This window comes from Eumetopias jubatus, unplaced genomic scaffold (genome assembly GCF_037043125.1).
Source record: "Eumetopias jubatus isolate StellerSeaLion01/CBP00866 unplaced genomic scaffold, mEumJub1_p1.0 scaffold_8, whole genome shotgun sequence".
In the NCBI taxonomy this organism is placed as follows: Eukaryota; Metazoa; Chordata; class Mammalia; order Carnivora; family Otariidae; genus Eumetopias; species Eumetopias jubatus.
Window position 1 is genome coordinate 22,641,426 of NW_028274814.1, and position 13,964 is coordinate 22,655,389.

General features: G+C 40.0%; 1 protein-coding gene across 1 annotated transcript in view; it reads right to left on the bottom strand.

The window, feature by feature from the left end:
* The window catches only part of PRPF18 (pre-mRNA processing factor 18), an 80,532-nt gene that overhangs the window by 58,819 nt on the left and 7,749 nt on the right, over positions 1–13,964 (bottom strand). Inside the window, exon 4 of the mRNA XM_088025804.1 lies at positions 1,290–1,362. Within this exon, the coding sequence (XP_087881930.1) occupies positions 1,290–1,346 (57 nt within the window). The 5' untranslated portion in view covers positions 1,347–1,362. The remainder of the gene's footprint in view (positions 1–1,289; positions 1,363–13,964) is intronic.

Below are 13,964 nucleotides of genomic sequence, written 5' to 3' on the forward strand. Positions count from 1 at the left end.
GGATATATGCATGTTGCCATTAATAAAAAGAATTGGGAGTGGCTAATATCAGACAAAGTAAACTTTGGAATAAGGAATATTATTAAGGAGCAAGAGAGATTTTATAATGATAAAGATGTTGACATAACAAGAGGACAGGCAATCCTAAATGTGTATGTATTTAATGACATAGCATCAAAATACATGAAGCAAAAACTGTTAGAATTGAAAGAAGTAAACAAGTCCAAAATTAGAGGTAGAGATTTCCATACATTACTACCAGGAATTGATAGAATAAATGGACAGAAAATCAGTAAGAATACAGTAGGCTTGGACACTATCAAAACTAACATGAGCTAGTTAAAATTTATAGAACAATCTACCCTGAACTTCAGAATGCATATGTGCTCTTTTATTTATTTTTTATTTTTATTATTTTTTTTAAGATTTTATTTATTTATTTGACAGAGAGAGACACAGCGAGAGAGTGAACACAAGCAGGGAGAGTGGGAGAGAGAGAAGCAGGCTTCCCGAAGAGAAGGGAGCCCAATATGGGGCTCGATCCCAGGACCCTGGGATCATGACTTGAGCCAAAGGCAGATGCTTAACGACTGAGCCACCCAGGTACCCCTATTTATTTTTTTAAAGTGAGCTCTACACACAACATGGAGGTTGAACTCACAACCCCAAGATCAAGAGTCACATGCTCTACCAAGTGAGCCAGCCAGGTGCCCCTACATACATGTTCTTTTAAAGTCCATTTGGAATACGCACTAAAACAGATCATATTCTGGGACATTAAACAAGTCTCAATAAATTTAAAAATATTAAAACCATGTACTGTATGTTTTCTGATAACAAACTAAACTAGTAATCAATAACAGAAAGACATCTAGAAAAATCCCCCAATACTGGAAATTAAACACCCTTATAAATAACCCATAGAATCAAAGAAGAAATCACAAGGGAAATTAGAAAGTATGTTGAACTGAATGAAAAACAGAGCACAGGGTATAAAAATCTGTGGGATATAAACAGAAATCTTCAGGCCCTGATAGATTCACGGGAGAAGCTACCAAATATTTAAAGAAGCATTAACACAAATTTTGGACAGTTTCTTTCAGAGAATGGAAAAGGAGGTGACACTTCCCAACTCATTTTATGAGGCCAGCATTCCCCTGATACCAAAACCAAGGACAGTACAGAAAAAGTAAACAACAAACCAACATGTCTCATAAACCTAAGACGCAAAATTCCTTAACAAAACATTAGCAAATTCAATCCAACCGTGTATAAAAAGAATTACATACCTTAATGAAGTGGTATGCAAGGGTGTGGTTCAACATCCAGAAATCAATCCATGTCATCCACCATATCAATAGGCTAAAGAAGAAAAAGCATGTGACTATATTAAGTGACAGAGGAAAAAAGCATTTTACAAAATCCAACACCCACAGCAGAAGACAGCAAACTCGGAAAAAGAGCATTTACAAAAAACCTATAGCTAATATCATATTAAATGGTTAAAGACTGAATTGTGCCCCTGGTGGGTTGGGGCACGACCCAAATGTACACCAACTGATAAATGGATAAATAAATTGCGGTACAATCCATTCAAAGGAGTCCTATTCTGCAATAAAAGGGAATTAACAGCTGAGACATGCAATGACATGAAAAAGTTTCAAAACATTATGCTAAGTGAAATATCTCGGACACAAAATACCATACACTGCATGATTCCATGCACGTGGATTTTTTTTTTTTTAAGTAGCCTCCACGCCCAGCATGGACACCAATGTGGGGCTTGAAGTCACGACCCTGAGATCAAGTCATCCTGATATCAAGACCTGAGCTGAGAACAAGAGTCAGATGCTTAACCAACTGAGCCACCCAGGTGCCCCTCCATGCACAGGAATTCTTAAAAAGTTAAAACTATAGTTATAGCAGATTAGTGACTGCCAGGAGCTAGGGTTTGGACTGACAACTGACTACAAAGGGGCAGGAAGGAACTTTTTTGGGGGGGATGGAAATATTACACATCATGAAGTGGTAAAAGAGATACTTCTAGAACCTCCCTGAACTCCCTATCACCTGGTATATCCCACATACTGATTGTATCCATTCCTTAGTGCGCTCTACCATTCTCTTCTCCTGTATGAACCACCACATGCCAAAATATACACACTTCACCAATTTTTCGAAGAAAGCCCTATTTGTGACAAAAGCTGCTACAGTTCACAGCATCTAAAACAAGGGACAAACATTGCAAGTTGGCAATAGCAGTGGTCATGAGAAAAGCTGGTTATGAACAGCCTCTAAGTGTCAGAAAAATCATTCAGAACACATTTATGTACTATATTTCATCAATTTTAAGATGCTTTTTTTTTTTTTACACATTTTAACTTCTCTGAAACAGGGATGCACCTCTCAATTGGTGACATCATGTCATTATAACTGGGTGTGTTTATGGGGCGCCTGGGTGGCTTGGTCACTTAAGTGTCCGAATTTTGATTTGGTCTCAGGTCATGATCTCAGGGTCGTGAGATCGAGCCCTGCATCCAGCTGTGCCCTGAATGTGGCAAGCTGCTTAAGATTCTCTCTCTCCCTCTCCCTCTGCACACCCCCCCACCCCTGCTCTAAAAAAATAAATAAATAAAAATAAAATAATATTTGGGTGTGTTTATTTTTCTTAATAGTAAATTTCTCTTAATGGTGCACCTTAGAATTGATGGCTTCCACAGAATCAATAAACTGCAGAATGTCTGGACAGAGGATGCACAGGTTTTTGTTGTGGCTGACAAGGGTAAGACCAAAGAGATGAGAGCCAAAAGGCAGAATCCAGAGGACTGGAATCCATGCCCTGGGCCAGAGTCTCCATGTTATGTATGAAATTATCAGCCCTGTGGCCACGTATTCCTGTCCCCACTCAAGGCTGAAGAGGTACCCCGGCAAGCAGTGCGGACAGGAACAGGAAGTCACTACTAGAAATGGCTGGAAGAGATAGTGGTTGGGAAATGTAACAAGGGCAGGTCCCATCTCCAGCAGGTGGCACCACAAACAGAAAAGACAAATAGATGCGCTTGGGCCTGGCTTGCTCACGGAACAGTAGGGTCAGGCAATTGCAATATGAAATTCAGTAGCTAAGGACGTTGGGGACCTTAGCTAAGGGGCAGAGCGTGAGCACTATAATTAATCTTTCTGGACTTCAGTTTCTTCATCTGTCAAATGAGGAATAATAATAATAACAACCTAAAAGAATTAGTGTTGATTAAAAAGAGATAACACAGGGGCACCTGGCTGGCTCAGTCAGTGGAGCATGCAACTCTGGATCTTGGACTTGTGGGTTCAAGTCCCACACTGGGTGTAGATATTACTTAAAATCTTAAAAAAAGAGAGAGAGAGGGAGAGATAATTCATGTAAAGGGCTAAACATAGTGCATGGCATATGTAAGTATTCGATGATTTTATGTATCGTTATGGTCATTTCCATAAATATTTTAAAATTCACCCATTCACTTATTCATTCTTTCAACATTTATTTAGCAGTTATGATGCTAAAACCTGAATAGTTTATTGTAGTTTGTTACTGTTTTTTGTCTTTTTAATCTGCTTAGCAACAGCCAATGGCAAATGCCAATTTCTCCTGACTTAATTATCCACAATATATTTTATTTCCATTCCATCATCCTGTCAGTTAGGCAATTGGTTGAATAGGGCTACAGTTTTTACTCTTCACATTAAAACCAATGCTACTGACTCATTGTAAAATATACCATGTCAACAAAGATTTAGAAAGATACCTAAGACTGAAGAAAGAAAAATAGAGAGTGGCTGTGTCACATAAGGAGGTGTGACTGTAGGTCAGTCATTTGCAAAATAAAGATAATACTTAACCGGCAAAGACTTTGAGAGAAACAAATGAGATGATGGATGTCAAAATGCACAAATTAATATGATAAATGGACTCTTAATCATAATAGACTTTTGTTACCAAAAATAACATGATACACCTGAAACTAATTATACCTCATTTTTCAAAAGATTTATTTACTTGAGAGAGAGGCAAAGTGAGAGAGAGAGAGAGCACGAGCATGGGTTAGGGGCAGAGGGAGAAGCAGACTCCCCACTGAGCAGGGAGCCTGACGTGGGACTCGATCCCAGGAGCCTGGGATCATGACCTGAACCGAAGGCAGATGCTTAACCAACTGAGCCACCCAGGTGCCCCAACCTCAATTTTTAAAAAGTAAAAAACAAACAAACAAACAAACAAAAAAACCAAACATGATTTTCCTTTGATTATAGTATTTAAATGTATTTACATAGTAACTTCCTACTGAAAAATCCCCAAGTTTAATTCTCCAAACTCCTGAGAAAGACAAGGGACAGAAACAATATATTACCCTGAGTTTATATACCACTTTTTAATTGTATTGATGAAAAACATTTTTTTTAAACATTTATTTATTTATTTTAGAGAGCTAGAGGGTATGTATGAGCAAGTCCGAGGTGGGGGCAGAGGGGGAGGGAGAGGGACAAGCAGACTCCGTACTGAGCAGCACCTGAGCCCAATGCTGGGTTCTCAATCTCATGACCCTGAGATCATGACCTGAGCCAAAATCAAGAGTCAGACACTCAACTAACTGAGCCTCTCAGGCGCTCCTGACAGGAAATTACCCAAGATGTATTAATGGGCATTAGTGCTAAATCTAGAATCTGTGCCTCCTCTTTCCCAAATTTGTGTCTCTACCCTTTGATTCTAAGCCCCTTAATCTTTCAAAAGAAAAAAAAATATACACATAGACCAGAGGTTTCTCATCCTGGCTGACCATTAGAATCATCTGGGAGCTTTAAAAAAATACTAATGCCCAGGCCTTACTCCAGATCCATTAACTCAGAATCTCTGAATGTGGAGTCTGGATATCAGTCATTCTAAAAGTTTCCCAGGGGATTCTTATGTGCATCCATTGTTGAGAAACACTAGTAGAAAATTAAACATCAGCTACGCAATTTCAAAAGCACGTGTGTACCCCTTCCAATGTCAGCTTTTCTCCTGAAATGGTGTTGTTGAGTATATATTCCATACAAGGCACAGCACTAAGTGTTGACTGCCATGGCATCCTTTCCTCTATACCCCCTTACCTTTTATTTGTACTTTTCTCGTTGTCGTTAACAGTCTGCCTTGCTGTATAGTTATTTTTGTACTTACTTAAGCCATCTTTTAGAATATCTCTTTCTTGGGGCACCTGCCTAGTTCAGTCAGAAGAGCATGTGACTTTTGATCTCAGGGTTGTGAGTTTGAGCCCCACATTGGGTGTAGAAATTACTAAAATAAATAAACTTTAGAATATCCCTTTCTTCAAGATAAGAACTATGACTGTGCCCTTTAATGGGAGCCATCTGCTTAATGTTTTAGTTGCCCACCCTTATCATTTCATCTTGGAATGGCCCTGTATCTCACCTTCCCGGTGCTCACTCCTGCCACACACCTCCCCTCTGAATATTACACCCATTTTCTTTTCCTATGTTCAGCTCTCACCTCCACATACTTTACTTTTGTTCTCAGAGAATTCCATTTACCATTTGTCTTCATTCTTTCAAATGTTTTATCCCCCAAGTGTTACCTGAATAACCTTACAATTCTTCCTCTCCCTCCATGGCTCTTCCTGGTTTCACCCTTTCCCACTTCCTACTACCTCTTTGCCTCATCCCCTCCTCCTATAACTTAACCACTTTTCTTCTAAATTCCCCATAGGGGGTATTAGTCCTATTCAAAGGATCTATTGCCAATGGGATGGAGCTGGGGTGCTCAGGAGTGGGGTGCTCTGGTCAGTTCTGGTGAGGTGTTCAATTAGAACTAGATCCTGAAACAAGGAAAAGAGTAGCAGTTGGTGGAGGAGGACCTGATCATTCCACACTGGAGAGACAGGATGGAGGACAGGTAAGGGACAGAGAATAAGGGCTATTGTCAAAATGAAACGTGGAAGAGGTAAATCAAGAAGAACAGCCAAGAAGTTAATGGATCCAGCCAAGAGGAAACAGGTTAGAGTCAGGAACAGATAGACAGAGAAGAAACATAGGTAACAAAGTGCAGAGATCAGAGTCCATGAGCAAGATAGTTAGATGAATGTATTATTTACAGCTTCCTAATTGCGTGCCACACCTCTTTTTGCTGTACCCTGTATTTTTTTTTAAAGATTTTATTTATTTGACAGAGAGAGAGAGAGACAGCAAGAGAGGGAACACAAGCAGGGGGAGTGGGAGGGGGAGAAGCAGGCTCTCTGCTGAGCAGGGAGCCCAATGCGGGGCTCGATCCCAGGACCCTGGGATCATGACCTGAGCCAAAGGCAAACGCTTAATGACTGAGCCACCCAGGCGCCCCAGTACCCTGTCAGTCTTCAAGTGTTCATACCTGGATGGTTTCTGACTCTGTTCTCCATAAACCTTTCCCCTGAGTGTTACTAGACTGGGGTTTTGTGGGGTAAAAGAGGTGAAAATTGCTAGAGATTTATAGTCCTTATAGTAGATGGTAGACTGATATGTTAGTTTCTTATATGTGGTTCCTATTAACAGGGCTAGGGTGAAAATACCTGCCATGAGAAGGTAATGTCAGGTGTTATGAGGGAAGGGTTCAACCAGGCATAAATGTTGATTCAAAGAGGTAGAAGCAGAGGTAATCCTAAGGGTAAATCAAAGTCATTGTAAAGAGAAATTAAAAGTCCATGCCCAAGGACAACATTAAGCATGAGATCACAGGGACAAGTATATGCCCACAAACAGGAGGTGGGGCAAGGAATCAAGAGCCAAAGGCATTAGAAATATCTACCCAAAGCAGAGTGCAATCCTGAAATAAATATTTGGCATTCTAAGCTGTGCACAACGTATCAGAGCAGGAATTCATCTACATTGAGAATTGGACTCATGTGCTAGGAGTAGCTGGCCAGTTTAAGGATACAGACAGGTTAATCTCTTCCAAAATGTCCCTCCTATCAGACAGGATAGACCTAGAGTTACCCATCTGGGTATTCTTGACTAAGAAATGGAGTCGCCCTCTGGGTTGTATATGAGTATCCTTTAACCATCTTTCAGTCTGGGCCCCACCCATTGGGCCAGAGTTAGAACTATTCTTAGAGGCTGTGGCTACATCAACCTCACCAATCACTTGTTTGGGGCTTCATATAAGATTGCTGGGGTGAGTCTTTGGGGTGTGTAATAGAGAACAGGTGCTAAAATTTGAGGTAGAAACGTATGAACAGAGGTACTGAATATGGGAGATACCCAGAATTACGGACTTTGTCATTACAAAGGGCCCAGACTCTCTGACAAGGACAGATGAGGACAGTGGTAGAAGGACAGCTGGGACATCTCCCGTCCGACTCATTTCCCTCGCTATTTGGTATTTATTGACTATGGCCTTGTATTATAATGTCTCTTGTCATGCTACAGGGTGTCCTATAGGTGTTTTGAGCAGCCTGAGCTCCTACATAGATTTGACCAGGAGCTGGGCTCATAGAGGTTCAGGATCATAGAAGGAAGAGGTGGTGGTAAAGCAATAAATACCACAAAAGGGAGCATTCAGAGGAGGGGAGTTCAGAGAGCTATTATATATAAATTCAGAGGTTATTTCTGGATTACTCACTTATCTGTTCATCTTTGCCACCATTAAGGTGTACAAAGAGTGCCACCTTCCCAGCCTCCTCTGGAAATTATTATCCTCAATAAATTCTGTAGCTGCCTAAGAGTATCTGGGCACTAGATCATAGTGATTTCCAAATGTCCCAGGAGAGTCATTAATGCAGATGATATTTCAGAATCCATTGAGTCAAAAGACATAAGGTCTTTAAGCACAGCCCTGCCCTGACCTCCCCTGAAAGGGGGGAGTGGAAGTTACAGGATCCACTCAGGGGCCAGAGCCCTTCTCCCTCAGCAGCAACTTGGTAAAACTGAGTGATGGCTCTATGGAGAGCTCTTCCTTTGCCTTGCTTCAACTACCTTCCAATCCCTAAAGGTAAGTAATATCACCCCTGAGCAAACAAAGACCTGGCATGATTACATAACTTGCCCACAGTCATACAGCTATGAGCAGAAGACCTAGAATCTGAACCCATATTTGCCTTAGTTCAAAGTCTATGATCTTACCAACCACTGCCTCAACGTAAAAATGAACAGTATTGGAGGACAAAAAAGCACAGCTGAACCCCATGTCAGTGAGACAATCATTAAGGCTTACTGATTTCAACACTAATTCCCATCACGGCCAAAGAGGAAGAGAAAGTGAGCAAATTGTGGCCACCTGTTCGTCCAGAAGAGCACCAGAGCCCAGCTATGCTAGAAATCAATATAATCAATATAAATGCAGAGATTTTCAGTAAGTAGGTCTACCTTGGAGTGTCTGGAAAAAGATATTTTTGTTGTTGTTGCTTCTTTATTTTTATTTTTCATCAATGGCCCAACCTGCTTTTGATAATGAAATGACTTTCTCAAAATGGCTAGGCTTATACTCACTCAAGGCTCCTTCCAGGACCTAGGAGACACGAGAACACCAATAGATTTGTTAAAATAATCCTTTAAATGAGAGAAAGAATTAGTCTCAACAGGAAGCTGAAATTATAGAATCTTTAAAACTAGTATAACCATGTTATAGAAATTTGGAAAACAGAGAAATGAAAGCATACATAATTCCAACTCTACCACCATCATTGTTACCATTTCATAGAACTTATGTATATATTTTCTATGCATATTTACAGACTTTGTAATAATTGTGTGCATAGTTTGTACTCTTTTAAAAATTTTAACTCCAGTATAATTAACATACAGTGTTCTATTAGTTTCAGGTATACAATATAGTGATTCAACACTTCTGTACATTACTCATTAAGATAAGGGTACTCTTTAATTTCCTTCACCTATTTCCTTCATCCCCCCGACACCTCCCCTCTGGTAACCATCAGTTTGCTCTACTACATTTAAGAGTCTGTTTTTTGGTTTGTCTGTTTGTTTTGTTTCTTAAATTCCACATATGATTAAAATGATATGGTATCTGTCTTCCTCTGACTTATTTCACTTAGCATTACATCCTCTAGATCCATCCATGTCGTTGCAAATGGCAAGATCTCATTCTTTTTTATGGCCGAGTAATATTCCATTGCATATATATATACCACATGTTTATCGGTTCATCTATCAGTGGACACTTGGGCAGCTTCTGTAATTTGACTATTGTAAATAATACTGCAATAAACACAGGGGTACAAATATCTTTTCAAATTAGTGTTTTGGTATTCTTTGGGTAAATACTTACTAGTGGAATTACTGGACCATATGGTAATTCTATTAATTTTTTGAGGAACCTCCATACTGTTTCTCACAGTGGCTGCACCAGTTTGCATTTCCAGTATCCTGCTTTTTTTTCCTATTACAACATAGGCACTTTTACATTTTGATTAACAGCCTTCTTAACAGTTTATTTAGTTAGCTATATAGCATTTCATGAAGTGTGCTACAACCAAAATTTACTTAAATCATTCCCCTGCTATTGGATATTTAGGTCATTGCAAGTTTTTGCTGTTTTAAATTATTCTGCAGTGAACATCTTTAGGCAAATAGCATTTTATTGGCATAAAGTGTTAAGATTCTGTACTTCTTCTTATATTCACTACTCTAGGCCTAATCTTAAACATCATATCTCCGAATTAATAGATTAACATGCTAGCCAGTCTCCCTTGCTTCCAATCTGTCCTGCATAACACTAAGAGATTAATTATCCCAAAATACCACTTTCATCATATTCCTTTTCTACTTAAGATATCCTTATTTGCCTGTCTTCCACGTGGTATGATTGGACTACTCTATTATAACCCTTACAGGCCAAAACGTAAAGTGTGTTGGGCCCCCAAAGGCTAACCGGCAGGAACCAGGGAAAAAACTGTAGCCAATGAGACTAGATTCACAATACACTAACCCAGGAACAATAGTGGGTCCCTAAATGCTTGTCACAGTGTCCACTGAAGCAAGAAAAACTTGGGTCCAGTTCAAGTTGGATCCACCGGGAGGTCTTATCCAGTAAGGACACGGCATTGATGGTCACTGAGGGGTGGTAACAGACACAGTCAAGCAGAACCAGAAATCAAAGTTCGAGAGAAGTTTATCCAGGTTGAACGAGACTTAGAGTGGGGTGAGCGGTGTCAGATACCCAGGGGTATAGGAGCCAACATAAACTAGACAGGGGATCAGAGCCCAGCCAAATTGGTCTTGGTTTGTGGCATGGTTCCAGAACTACCAGATTATACTAGAGTGCAAACAAGGAACCAGGGGAGAAGCCCAGTTGTATAAAGTAGGCCCGTGTAAGAGACAGTAGGGAAGTCTGTGCCTGCAAGCAGCAAGCAGGCTTGTATGTATTTGGGTTTTGGGGGAATCACCACATGATATGTCTGGTTGAGAGCAGTGGACTATGTCTGGAGCTAGCGGACCTGGGTTCTTAATGTACTACCCAGGGACTGAGAAGATCTATTTATTACAAGGCCACAAAGACTTAGCCTGCGCCCCCTATCTGCAGCTCTAAATCTGCGCCCCCTATCTGTGTCAGCGCCCCCTATCTGCAGCAGGCAGACACTGACATCCAGAAAGAGACTCCAACCAAAACTCAAATTAAGTGAAAACACATACTGATGTATGGATAATGAGATGCCTACGTATGGTACAATCCACCAACCTTTTAGCCCGAAGGCATTATCATTGTTAAAAAGATATATAATGCCCTATCAACTTCACATAAACAGTATCTCAATGTAAATTTTCTATTTTTCCACAAATTGAGAATTAGCTAGAAGTGGATTCGGGTTGAGGGCAGAAGAAGGCAAGAGGAATTCAGAGCTGGCAGCAGACTATTAGACATTGTATTAGTCTGGGTTCTCCAGAGAAACAGAACCAACCGTCTATATGAATATACAGAGAGATTGGTTTTAAAGAATTGGCTCATGCAATTGTGGAGGCTGACAGGTCCAAAATCCGCAGGGCCAGGCCAGCAGGATGGCGCCCAACAAGAGTTGATGTTGCAGTTTTGTTTTTTTTAAGATTTTATTAATTTTGAGAGAGAGAGAGAACACGAGTGGAGGGAGGGGCAAAGCCAGAGGGAGAGAGAGAATCTCAGGCAGACTCCATGCTGAGCGCAGAGTCCAATGCAGGGCTCGATCCCACAACAGTGCAATTACAAGCTGAGCCAAAATCAAGAGTCAGACATTCAACTGAATGAGCCACCCAGGCACCCCGATATTGCAGTCTTGATGCAAAGGCAGCCTGGAGGTAGAATTTCTTCCTCTTTGGGGAATCTCAGCCATTTTCTCTTAAGACCCTCATCTGATTGGGCGAGGCCCACATTATTACAGAGAGTAACTGTTTGACTCAAAACTCTACTAATTTAACTGCTAGTGTCATTGAACAAACAAACTCTAAACATGTTTGACCAAACAACTGGGCGCCATAGCCTGGCCAATATAAAATTAACCATCACAGCCACTGAAACGAATCCATTTCTCATTCTTATGTTTAAGTACTTATCTCTCATGGATCCTGAATACAACCCTTCCCTTGTTGAGTCAGGTCAGCTCTGCCTCTTTCTTGTTCACTAGCATTCACCAGTAAATCATGGCCACTGCTGCTGCTGTGAATACCAATTTCTCTGCCTAAGCAGACCCCTCACTTCCTTCAAGAGTTCAAGTTCACACCAATGCTTCTCTACCAAGTCTTCTGCCATGTGTGGGCTCAAACCTGAGGTGGCAATTCCCTTCTGACTAAATCCAAAAGAAAAGATATAATGAGGCATCAGAAAAAAGCCACAGAGGAATGAGAGCTGGAGCTAAAATTTTCCCCTCAACATATTCACTAACCTGAAAGAAGACTAGCTACACAAGGAAATACATTTGAGAGAGCCATTCTCCACCTATTCGTGACACTCAAGAACACTGCAGCATCTCTTCAAGGTCAAGAACACTTATTTATAGCTGAGTCCTGCTTCCTTTAAATTTTTCAGTGTTGCATCATATATTTAGTTGACTACAGCCAAATTAAGCACAGATAATAATATAGAGTTGATTTTTTATTGAGATAAAATTTACATGCAGTTAAATGTATAGATCTTAAGTGTATGGTTAAATGAGTTTTGATTAACATATACACGTGTAAACACCACTTCCTTCACTACGACTCCCTCCTCATGGACTTGGCTTTTTATTAAATAGCCTCTTCTCTATTTTTTCTTTATTTGTTTTTAAATAATAGATTAGGGCGGCTGGCTGGCTCAGTCCGTAGACCATGAGACTCTTGATCTTGGGGTCGTGAGTTCAAGCCCCACGCTGGGTGTAGTTTACGTAAAAAAAATATGTATACATATGTAAAATAATAGACTTTCTTTTTTAGGGCAGTTTTAGGTTTATAGAAAAATGAGCAGAACATACAGAGTTCCCAGATACCCCTCTCCCCTCTGCCCCGTTTCCTCCATTGTCAACACCTTGTATAGTGCATTTGTCAGAACTGATGAGCCAATATTGATAGATTATGATTATCTAAAGTCCAAATTTACAGAAGGGTTCACACTTTGTGTTGTATGGTCTATGGGTTTTGACGAATGTATAATGACATATATATACCATTACAGTATCATAGTTTCATTGTCCCTGTGCTTCATCTAGTCATTCTTTCCTCCCACCTTCTGATCCCTAGAAACAACTGGTATTATTTTCTCCATAGTTTTGCCTTTCCAAGAATGTCACATAGTTGGAATCACGCACTATGTAGCTGTTTCAGATTGGCTTCTTTCATTTTGCAATATGCAGTTAAGTCTCCTCCATGTCTTTTTGTGGCTTAATAGCTCATTACTTTTTCATCACTGAATAATATTCTACGGTCTGGATGTACCACAGTCCATTTATCCCTTCACTTACTGAAAGACATCTTGTTTGTTTCCAAGTTTTGGCAATCATAAGTAAAGCTGCTATAAACAATGTGCAGATTTTTGTGTGAATGTTAAATTTTCAGCTCATTTGAGTTAATACCAAGGAGCATGATTGCTGGATCATATGGTAAGAGTATGTTTAGGCTTTATAAAAAATACAAACCAGACAAAAACAAAACGCAAAAAAAACCCTGCTAAATTGTCTTCCAAACTCACTGTATTATTTTGTATTCCCACCACCAAGTTCCTGTTGCTCCACATACTCAGTAGCATTTCGCGTTTTCAGTGTTTTGGATTTTGGCCACTCTAATAGATGAATAGCGATGTATAGTGGTATCCTGTTGTTGTTTTTAAAGATTTTATTTATTTATTTGACAGAGAGAGAGACAGCGAGAGAGGGAACACAAGCAGTGGGAGTGGGAGAGGGAGAAGCAGGCTTCCCGTGGAGCAGGGAGCCCGATGCGGGGCTCGATCCCAGCACCCTGGGATCATGACCTGAGCCGAAGGCAGACGCTTAACGACTTGAGTCACCCAGGCGCCCCTCTTGTTGTTTTAACTTGCAATTCCTTTTTGATATACGATGTTGAACACCTCTTCATATAATTATTGGCCATTTGTGTATCTTCTTTGGTGACATAACTGTTCAGATCTTTTGTCCATTAAAAAAATTGAGCTGTTTGTTTTCTTATTGAGTTTTAAGAGTTCTTTACATATTTGGATGCCAGTCCTTTATCAGATATGTATTTTGCAAAGATTTTCCTCTCAATTTTTGCCTTACTTCATTCTCTGAACAGTGTCCACTGCACAAAGTTTTTTTAATTTTAATGAAGTCCAATATATCAATTTTTTCTTTCATGGACCATGCTTTTGGTGCTTTATCTGAAAAGTCATCACCAAAACCAGTCACTTAGATTTTCTATTTTATCTCCTATGAGTTCTGTATATCTAAGTTTATAATTCATTTTGAGTTACTTTTTGTGAAAAGTGTATAGGTTCATTTTTTGCATTTGAGTATCCAGTTGTTTAAGCACCATTT